The 10,842-nt window shown below is 36.6% G+C and overlaps 1 protein-coding gene across 1 annotated transcript; it reads left to right on the top strand.

The window, feature by feature from the left end:
- The first annotated feature begins 19 nt into the window (after positions 1–19).
- On the top strand, positions 20–8,111 carry kifc1 (kinesin family member C1). The gene is made up of 17 exons (XM_058382302.1): positions 20–132; positions 519–545; positions 903–980; positions 1,078–1,171; positions 1,250–1,303; positions 1,918–1,959; positions 2,095–2,284; positions 2,365–2,530; positions 2,639–2,806; positions 3,079–3,198; positions 4,338–4,622; positions 4,888–5,052; positions 5,664–5,802; positions 6,414–6,553; positions 6,671–6,744; positions 7,659–7,734; positions 7,837–8,111. The coding sequence occupies exons 1-17, from the start codon at positions 130–132 to the stop codon at positions 7,879–7,881; spliced, it is 1,866 nt and encodes a 621-aa protein (XP_058238285.1). The 5' UTR covers positions 20–129; the 3' UTR covers positions 7,882–8,111.
- The last annotated feature ends 2,731 nt before the right edge of the window (positions 8,112–10,842 follow it).

The raw sequence follows: 10,842 nt of genomic DNA, 5'->3' as shown, positions 1-10,842 counted from the left end.
TTTCTCACGTTTATTGGTTAGGATTTGACCAATGGGAACTAATCCTGAACGGCGGCAAAGATTTAAATTCAAACAGATTTGAAAGTACTTACAGTACAGTTTGGTGTTTTGCTGCGTGTTCGTGTGTCGATGGTAAGTGTGCTATTTTCTGACATAATTCATGTATTATAAGATTTTATCAGCAGTGTGAGGAAAATGGAAACATGTATTTAACATTAACGTAAATGCTTATAAAGGATTTCTTGAAATTATGAAGGCGATGCCGCCCAAAATAATAAATAATAAATTTCTCTGAAGTAGTCACTTGATTTATAGCTGGCTAATATGCACGGATCAACTGGCGTTGCTGCCTTCACTAACATTAACTGCTTGCAAGCGTTTATTAGGATCACAGTGTTTTAATAAACAGCTGATCTGTTCTGATGTCAACGTTTAAGCTAGAATGTTTTGTCACTAACTAGATATTCACTTTGTTCTGTTTTGCTTCGCGGATTTTAACTGTTCTTTGTTTATTTTAGGAACAATCAGACAGCATGAGCAAAGAAGTGAGTGTCAGTTCTGGTAGTCTTGCTAACTATTTAATTTGCAAAATTTATCCTCCATGTTTTTGTATCCCTGAGATTATTTCCTCCCCACCCTGCCTGTACCTGAACTATGCTGTATGATGTGAAAATGAATCTGTATCCCCATGATTTTATGCATCACCTTTCTGCCACAAGATTGTCTTATTGGATTATTTGTATGAATGTGCAAGTGTTCAGTAAAGTGGCTGGTTACAAGCAGGAAAACATTCTATTTTAGATGTATTTTGATGAGTTTTAATCTGTCCTTAATCAGCAAGTATGCTAATTAAAGTGTCAAACTATTGAATTTTTGAATAACTGAAGTTGTTCATATGCCAGAATACATCTCGGTTACCAGTCATGTCGAAGAGACCTCTCTCCAGCACAACTGATGGAGAGCATCAACAGCCTGCACCGGTGATTTTAAACCTAGAACCAGCATGTTTTATCATCTCATTTTATGTAAACTGCCCTGTTTATTTATCTCTCTTCAAACCTCTTATTTTATACCTAGAAAAAGATACGAAAAGTTGATATTGGCCTTCAGAGGCTCAAACCTTCTACCAGTGTGGTCCCTCCAAAATGTCCCAGGCCAGCCAAAGCCAACAGTAAGCTAGTTAACAGTACTACCTGAATTGCATTTTCAGATGTAGAATATACTTTTTCTTACTATCTTTGTTTCTTAGATAAACTGCTTCCTCTATCCAGAGCAGCAACTGTGGCGGCAGCTCCCTCAAGAAGTAAGTATAATTGTTTATAAAAACTTTGAGATGTGATCTAGGGTAGCATTCAGTCACTGCTGTGTTCACATTGCAAGGTGGATTGGGAGCTTTCACACTGCATATACAGCTCTGGAAAATAAGAGACCACTGCAAAATCAGTTTCTTATGTTTTTTTTTTCTTACAGGTGCATGTATTGGTGAGATGAACAGTTTTGTTTCATTTATTGTGAACTGCTGACAATATTTCTCCTAAATTCAAACTATATTGTTGTTTAGAGTGTATATTTAAAGGAAATAACATCAAAATAACCCAAGATCATGCAGAGCTTTAATAACTCAAATAAAACAAAATGCAAATAATTTGTAAGCAAATTGTGTTAATGCTTTGGCTCAATAACAAAACCAGTATTTGGTGGAATAACCCCGATTTGCATGCGTCCAGAGGTTTTTGATAGGGTTCAAATCTGGAGATTGGGCAGTGGTCGTTTTTTTTCTTTTCTTTTTTCTCCCTCCCCCCCAGAGCTGTATATACATACATATGTACGTGTGTGTAAAAATCTGAGTTTAGAATACAGAATTTGTATGATGCATGTTACTATGAAAGTAAAATGACCAGTTAATTTTATTTTTAGGTGATGTTAAAAAGCCATTTGCACATGCACCAGTTGCTAAAGGTAGGAAGATAAACTAGTTTTCTTGGCTATAATGTCAACTTGGTATTGAAGATTGAAATATTCCTGAGATGCATAAATGCCAGCATTTCTTACTTTTGTGGACTGAGTGCTTCCATGCAACTTGTAAACGTATAGGAGCATCCAAGAGACCAGGATGGGACTTGAAGGGAAAAGTCACTGACCTGGAGAACAAAGTTCACAATTACCAGAGCCGTTTGAAGTCTTTTAACCAAGAAAATGAAGACCTTAAAGCATCAAATGCAGAAATGCGAAAGAACAAGACACAGACCCAAGAGGAGAACAAGCAATTAAAACAGCATCTTGGGTATACTACAAACCAATTTGACTTGAAATACCATGCTTTTGTATGTCATGAGGTTTTGCTTCATTCATTTTTATTTGTAGGGCTCTTGAAGATAAGATAGCTAATCTGCTATCTGTGAAAGAAGAGCTGGAGAGAACTACCAAAGAAAAAGATGTCTTGCAGAAAGATCTAAAGACGCAAATGGATGAAAATGGGATTTTGCTCAAGTTGAGAGAGGACATGACTACTGAAATCTGCAATATACAGGCATGTCATTGTTCTATTGTATAAAACAAATTCATTAGATTTCAGAAGAATGTTTAGCTTTGCAGTTAATGAAAGTTAATGTTTTTAACCATAATTTTTCTATTCAAGAACCAGCTTTCTGTTCAGACGTCTGCATTGGCCCATTGTCAGGATAATCTCAGAATGTGTCAGGATATGATAAAAAGCTTACAGGAAGTGGTGGCCAGGCAGAAGGATGAGCTCCACTGTGGAGAAATGGAACGCAGGAAACTCCATAACACAATTCAGGAGTTGAAAGTGAGCTCAGTGGCTTAGTATTGGATAAGTAGTACAGTTCTAAAATATTCTATAACAGTGTTGATGGCTTAGCAGTTAATTAATCTTGAATTTGTACATGTAGTTAATCCAAAGTATTGGATTGGCTAGGCCAATTCTTTGTTTATGCTGCTCAAACATTGCTAATCCACTGTTTCTGATTTGGGTAGATTAGTATTAGTAATCCTCTGGATTATATTAAGAATGTGCAGCTGTTTTTTAAAGAACCAATGTCAACCTCCACTCATTTTCAGGGTAACATCAGGGTTTTCTGCAGGATACGTCCTTGCCTTCACAACAAGGAGGCAACCATACCACACATTCAACTGCCTGCTAATGACAACAAAGCTATAACACTTGCAAAAATAGAAGAGGTAAGCACAAATTGTGGCAAATATGTGTTGAGACTTGTAAAATTCTCTTGCATGTCTAAAATACAAACTTATTTTTGACTGGAAATGTTTCTTAATACAATATAAAGAATTATATTAATTATAGAAGTAATGTATTGAAATAAATTATACTTTCATCAATTTTTTTAGTTAGTGTCCGGACAAGTCGTGTTTTTTTTTTTTTTTTTTTTTTTTTTTTTTTTTTTTTTAGATGTGTAATTTCAATATAAAACAATAACAAATGCATACACCTTAAACAGCTCATTTATTTGAATATCCTGCCCAACCACCATTATAAATATTTAGGTCACATGACACTAAAAAAACATGTAGCCAAACAAACACATGTCGGACATTTCCCAAGAAAGCACAAACATGAAAACATTAAATCAATAAATAAAGAAAGCTAGTTTCTGCAGCAAGCTACTATTTTAAACTATTTATTGCATTTGAGCTCAAGCAATTTACAGCAGAGCATGCATTGATTAGCAGTTAGTGGATATAATTTTGCCTTAAACGTGTACAGCTCATTACAAGCCAAACGCAAAATATGCCTCCTAGAGCATACGTGTGTATAGTTGTGTCCAATATGAGCAGCTGCATGCCTCTTTTTTGCTGAATCTGACCATTTTCACACCTTTCAAGTTTCACATGACTTTATGCGCTCCTCCTGTCATTAGCATATGACTTGGTTGGGTTTTTTAAAAATTCAGTTTTATTTTATTGTACAATAACAGTTTGGGGGATTTGATACTAAACACGACTTGTACTTGTACAAAACTGTACTTTACCTCGATTTTTGCTTTCTTTCTGCATTGTGCAGGTCTCTCTTGAGAACTTGTATTACTTTAAGAGGTCTGACAAGATTCAATGTCAGATTCTGTGTAAAAGTCAACTTAACGTTTAATGTAGGGAACAGGTTCGAAACTTATGTTCAGGATAGGTGGGCAATTAATCAGTGCTTTTTGAGATGAAGTAGATTTACTAGAGCATGAATTGGCTGATTATTTAAAATGGGTGTGTTGAGCAGGGAAAACAAATGTGCAGGACTTGTACACTTAATGAATAAGATTTGGAACCTGTGATCTAGGAAAACGTGTGTGTGTTACTCTCCTACTCAGTCACATGTGGGACGTGCTGCAGAAACTCAGAAAAATTACATCTTCAACTTCGATCGTGTGTTTGGGCCACACAGCACCCAGAGTGAGGTGTTTGAGGAGATCTCCCTCTTGGTGCAGTCAGCTCTGGATGGCTATAATGTCTGCTGCTTTGCATATGGCCAGACAGGTAGTGGCAAAACCTTTACAATGGAAGGTGATGACATGGATGACATGCGGGGGGTCATTCCGCGAGCTGTCCAGCAGATTTTTAAGTCTGCCCACACACTTCATGAGCAGGGCTGGCAGGTAATGGTTTGACTACTCAGGCAGAATTATGCTCTTTATGTACTTTGTGCAACTAATCATTCATTCAAAATCATTTCTTCAGTTCCTTCTATGTTTTTATAGAAAAAGTGGGAAAAAAAAAAACCCAAAACAATCTATACCTAGATTTTTTGTGCATAGATGGACTGGATTAAAATCTAAATTTATATAATACCATAAATATTCCTTCTTATTAAGGTGCAATTGGAGCTGAGGTGGTAATTGTATTGCCTTTCTTTATTTGCAGTACACATTCACAGCCAGCTTTGTTGAAATTTACAATGAAACCCTGCGGGACTTGCTTTATATGGGCAAACCTAACAAGAGGCCAGAGCATGAAATCAAAAAGACCACAAATAATGAGGTCACAGTCACCAATCTGAATTACCAGAGGGTCACCACTGAGGAAGAGGTATTTTGTGCAATATTTTTAAATGTGATATACAACTTTGGCCAAAGTTTTGACAAATTCTGTTGCTTCAGTGTTTTTAGATCATTGTCAGATGTTCCTATGGTATACTGAAGTATAATTACAAGCATTTCATAATTGTCAAAGGCTTTTATTGACAATTAGGTTTATGCAAAGGGTCAATGTTTGCAGTGTTGACCCTTTTTCAAGACCTCTGCAATTTGCCCTGGCATGCTGTCGGGCAACTTCTGGGCCACATCCTGACTGGTGGTAGCCCATTCTTGCATAATCAATGCAGATTTTGTCAGAATTTGTGGGTTAACCTATAAAGTGTAAACTTTTCTTACCTGAAGATTTTTGTGCCATGACTATAAAGTACTAGTGCCCAAGACTCATTTGTTAAATAAATTGTTTCTAAGTAACTTCATGTTTTGTTTTTAGAAAGTCAAAACTGCATGTTCAATGGCCCTGTCATGTAAATGTTTTTCAATAGATGACACATCCACATTTGTTAATTCAATCTACAACTATAAATAATGCATTAATCACAAAAATGAGCATTTGTATTTTTCTTGGGCTGTTTATACATTAAATGTTTTTACTTTTTGTTTAAGGTTTACAAGTTGATCAACTTGGCAAACCAAAACAGGTCCACTGCCCGAACAAACATGAATGATCACTCCTCTCGTTCCCATTCCATTTTCCGTCTGGACATTGAGGGAGAAAATATTGGAAGAGACACAAAGTGCAATTGTAAGTGTTCTAAATATTCTAATGAAAAATGGGGGAACTTTTTCTCATGCCATTGCCACTAAAGTTGAATACTCCTTTGTGCAACTGACTGGCCTGTATCCGTTATGTGAATATATTTTGACATTGAGAGGGGTTATTTCATATTGAATGCTTTTTGAATATGTCCCATATGTAAATCTGTGTAATTATGTTTAGTGCCTCTTGCCATACATCAAGACTGTTAACTGCACAAGTATAATTAAAGACTGTATTTAAAGTTTTCGGTTATTTTCATGACATAAAATTACAACACTGTCAGCTGTGATACAAAATTGTATTTAAAATCACACAATTGCTTTAAAAGTTACATTTTAGTTATGGGATATGTGAACATCTGTGGTTTGACCCTTTGCTCTATTGACATAGATACTAGTAAACTGCTTTTTCTCCTTAGTGAACAGCTTAGGCCAAACACCAAAAGTCATGTAGTGCTTGTAAATGTGCCTTTCTGCAGGGTGACCAACTTCACATGTTTCAACTCGTTTCTGCTGTTGATGCAACAACCCCCCCCCCTTTTTTTTCCTGTCGGCTCTCATGTTCTTCACACACCATTTGCCTTTTTTCCTCCCCAGCCTCCCTTTGTTTGGTGGATTTAGCTGGCAGTGAAAGGATCCAGAAAAGCCAATCTCAAGGAGAAAGGTTTAAGGAAATGACTGCCATAAACTCTTCTCTCACCAATTTGGGAATTGTTATCACTGCTTTAGCCAACAAGGTGTGCTTTTTAAAAAAAAAAATAGAGATCAGTGTGCTTTTGAGCTGGTTAGATTTTGGAAATCTTTCAATTGTCATGTGTGATTCCCTTTTCCTACCATTGTTCTGTTCTTGTTAGGAGAACTTTGTGCCCTATCGCAACTCCAAGCTTACCTACCTACTTCAGGGGTGCCTCGGTGGTAACAGCAAAACGTAAGTTGAGAATTGTACCCATGCTAAATGGGAACCTGAGAAATACTACTTAAATTGTTAGAACATTGATGGATCTGAGTAATCATTTTATAGAGGAGTTTACTGTTTTCTTAGGCTCCTCTGTAAAGATAATGTGAAAGTTAATGGATGTTGCTGGATACCAAGAATCATTAAAGATGCAATAATAAATGTATACAGTTTCACAACATTGTAGATTGAATTTAGATGTTGAATTCTTGATGTGGACATATTAAAGATGAGGGATATAAAGTGATTTTCAATAATGCTGCTTCATTTAATGTAATGTTTCCCTTTTTTTTTTAAATTTGTTTTAAATATATAATGCAATATTGTGCCTGAAATCGTTCTGGATAGCAGTTGATCTATTTGGAAATTCATAGGAGCATTTAAGTGAATATGGTATTCATGAATTCATCATACATATCCTACAATGTGTATAATGTGATTGCAAAAGCTCAACAATTTAAGTAGTCCATGCAGATTCCATGGTTTGAACTTGTGTGCAAAATTACAAAGGTTTGTGGCCATTAAATTAAAATGCATAAGAGAAGTGTTGTGTATGCACTCAGAAAACCTTTTGAAAATCTGGTAGAATTTTTTGCAAAGGGTGTCTAAGACTGATAATTTAGGCCCATTGTGCGTCATTCCTATTCTTTAGCGCTGATAGTACAGTGATTTAGGCAATAACAATCATGTCTAAAACCTTTAGTGCATTCTCAGGCTATGGAAATAACTATGAAATTAATAAAATGTGCTGAGTGAAAATGAGCAAGGGAGGCTGAGAGATCTGATGGGGCCACCTCCTTTTTTTTTTTTTTTTTTTTTTTTTTTCTTGCCTGTGAGGAAATGTGAGCATGTTTACTGGTCTGACTTGTTTTTCTTTTAATGTCTAGTTTGATGTTTGTAAACATTTCACCTGAAGAAGAGAGTTTTGGTGAATCCCTTAATTCGCTGCGCTTTGCCAGCAAGGTCAGTAGTTATATTCCGTTGTCTTATGTTGAAATATGATTATTCCTTTGATTCATTTGTTGACCATTTTTACATTGTTTGACCTTTGCATATTGTTTGCAGGTGAATGACTGTGTTATTGGCACTGCCAAAGCCAATAGGAAGTAGCCTTTTTTCTTTTGTCCTCTGAAGGCATATTTCTTACAGTATGCTCCTTTTTGTTTGCATTTAGAAAATCCCATAAGATATACTGTTTTTTAATCCATTCATTACTTTCTTTATTTTAATCTTATTAAATTTTAGTACACATTGAAATTTGAAGTTACCTAGACATATAAAAACTTAATTTTTTTTTTAATCTGTGTATTCTGTTTTATAACTACTATTAACAATTTTCACTGTTTTTAATTCTTTACATGTAATTAAATCATAGTAAATGTACATAAAATATGCTGTCTTTCCATCTAGTTATTCTGGTCATTACTGCTATGAAGGGAGGGTGGGGGGAGGGTGTTACTGACTGTTTTCTAACAGTTAGAAAATGGTTACAAGCACAAGCCAAGATGTCTTGGGGACTCATGCTAAGAAATTGGCAGTATTCTTCTTTAGCTGTATTAGCAGTCAGGAGGACTGTATCACAAAACCCCAAGAGAATGGGAAAATAAAGAATAATATAATGTGCAGGATTTTTTTTTTTTAGTTTTTTTTTTTTTAAAAGTAGAAAATTGCTCAGGGTATGCTAGTGGGGTGCAAAAACATGAACTAATATTTCTGCATCATGTAAAGGCAAATTGTTCTTAGTCTTTCATCTTAAACATTCTTAGTTGTGCACACACAGACTACATAATGGCTATATGATCACATTGCTCTGGCTACACCTTAAATTGGGTTATTGGTGTCCCCCACAAAGCTGACATCAAGCTGACCAAATGTCATATGAATCTGATCTGTGCATCGTCTCAAAGCCGTCCCAAAAAATCATAGAAACCTTGAAAGGACACAGGCTCAAAAGGGGACCCATCCTCATTTGTGTGACACAGTGCGATTATAAGTGGTGTCCTTTGTACTACTGTATGTAATCAAATTGAATTTTGCAACCAAAAACTCCTGAGCAACTTGGAGAGCAGTGTAATTTGAATAATTATAGACTTAAAACTAAAAACCTGCTTGAGTCTTCAACTATACACTGAAAAAGAACCAAGAGCAAAACTGGCAACCATGACAGCAGTTCAAAGATGGAGCCATAGTTTCCAAGAGGTTCTATCCATAGCAGTCCCATGGGTCTCAAGGCTGTCCATGTAGAGCTATTCCCAGCAACAGCATGCACCACCAAGTGATGAGACTTCAAGCAGAAAGAACTCTGGCAGGTCTGGAGAGAAGTGGTCAACACTGGGTGCAGGCAAGGCTGTTCAGATGCTCTCCATCCAATCTAACTGAGCTTGAGCTATTTTGCAAAGAAGAATGGGCAAAAATTTCAGTCTCCAGATGTGCAAAGCCGGTAGAGACAAAAGGTGGTCCTATAAAGTATTGCTTCAGTGACCCCAAAGGAATTTAGTAAGTCCGTAAAAGCGAGTCCTAAGCCTTGTCTACGTCTACATAAGAGAGTCCATTAGCCTCGTCTACATGAATGTTAGTCTCCTACAATCAACACTGTCAAAATTCATCAGTAGGTCCAAGAGTAAATGCGCAAACTCTTTACGAAAATCAATTGGGGGCTCTGGGGGTCTATACACAGTTGCCAGAGTAAAATATAGTAGGGATTTTTTTTATGCATGTCAGTGAATGCAACATTAAGGACAAGCACTTCGAATGAGTTAAATCTGAGTCCAGTTTTCTGATTAACAGTTGTTCAGAAAATTGTTATAGATAATTGCAACACCACCTCCACGACCAGTCTGATGGGCCTCATTCTTATAGGAATATCCTGACAGAGTAGACTCCTTCAGACCAATGTAGTCATTTGGTCTAACCCAGGTTTTGGTAAGGCGGAGTGTGTCAACTATAATCTGAGATCATTTAACAATAAGTGCTTTTGGTTTAAGGGATCTAATGTTGAGAAGCCCCTACTTTAGAAATTATTGTTTACTTATTTGGCCTTTTTTCCAGTTTAATAGTGATCATATAATTTCGAGAACTTTTAATGAATTTATTCTTTGATCTCACTGTTCGGGGAACAGACACAGTTTCTATATGACAAGCTATGTGTGCACTTGTATCAGTCTGGTGAGTTGAACAGTAGCTATTATAATTGTGATCTGAGGTATGACTTGCAGTCAGATGGTGCGTAGTGTCCTGGAAATGTTGTCCGAGAGGACTGCTGCGCCAACTCGGCTTGGGTGCAGGCCATCAGTACATACATAAAGGTTTTTGCCCCCTTCCTGGTTTGTTTGTTTGTTTTATTTTGCATATTTGTCACACTTAAGATTCAGATCAAACAAATTTTAATATTACACAAAGATAATGCAAGTAAATACAAAATGCAGTTTTTTCATTTATTAAGGGGAAAAAAAGCTGTCCAAACCTGCCTGAATTCATGGTTCCATCAATTATGGCATGTTGTCCAGGTCCTGAAGCTGCAAAGCAGCCACAGACCATCACACTACCACCACCATGTTTGACTGTTGGTATGATGTCCTTTTTATGAAATGCTGTGTTGGTTTTACACCAGATGTAATGGGACACACACCTTCCAAAAAGTTCAACTTTTGTCTCATCGGTCCACAGAATATTTGCCCAAAAGTCTTGGGGGATAATCAAGATATTTTTTGGCAAATGTTAGATGAGCCTTTGTGTTCTTTTTGGTCAGCAATGGCTTTTGCTTTGGAACTCTCCCACGGATGCTGTTTTTGTTCAGTCTCTTTCTTATTGTTGAATCATGAACACTGACCTTAATTGAGTCAAGTGAGGCCTGCAATTCTTTAGATGTTGCTCTGGGTCTTTTTTATGACTTCCTGGATTAGTCATTGTTGCGCTCTTGGAGTAATTTTGGTAGGCCGGCCACTCCTGGGAAGGTTCACCACTGTTTTCTCCATTTGTGGATAATGGCTCTGACTGTGGTTCGCTGGAGTCCCAAAGCCTTAGAAATGGCTTTTATAACCCTTTCTAGACTAATACATGTCAACTATTTTG

This window comes from Hemibagrus wyckioides, linkage group LG03 (genome assembly GCF_019097595.1).
Source record: "Hemibagrus wyckioides isolate EC202008001 linkage group LG03, SWU_Hwy_1.0, whole genome shotgun sequence".
Classification (NCBI taxonomy): domain Eukaryota; kingdom Metazoa; phylum Chordata; class Actinopteri; order Siluriformes; family Bagridae; genus Hemibagrus; species Hemibagrus wyckioides.
Note: the sequence above shows the minus strand (reverse complement) of the source record. Positions and strands in the feature narration are given on the sequence as shown.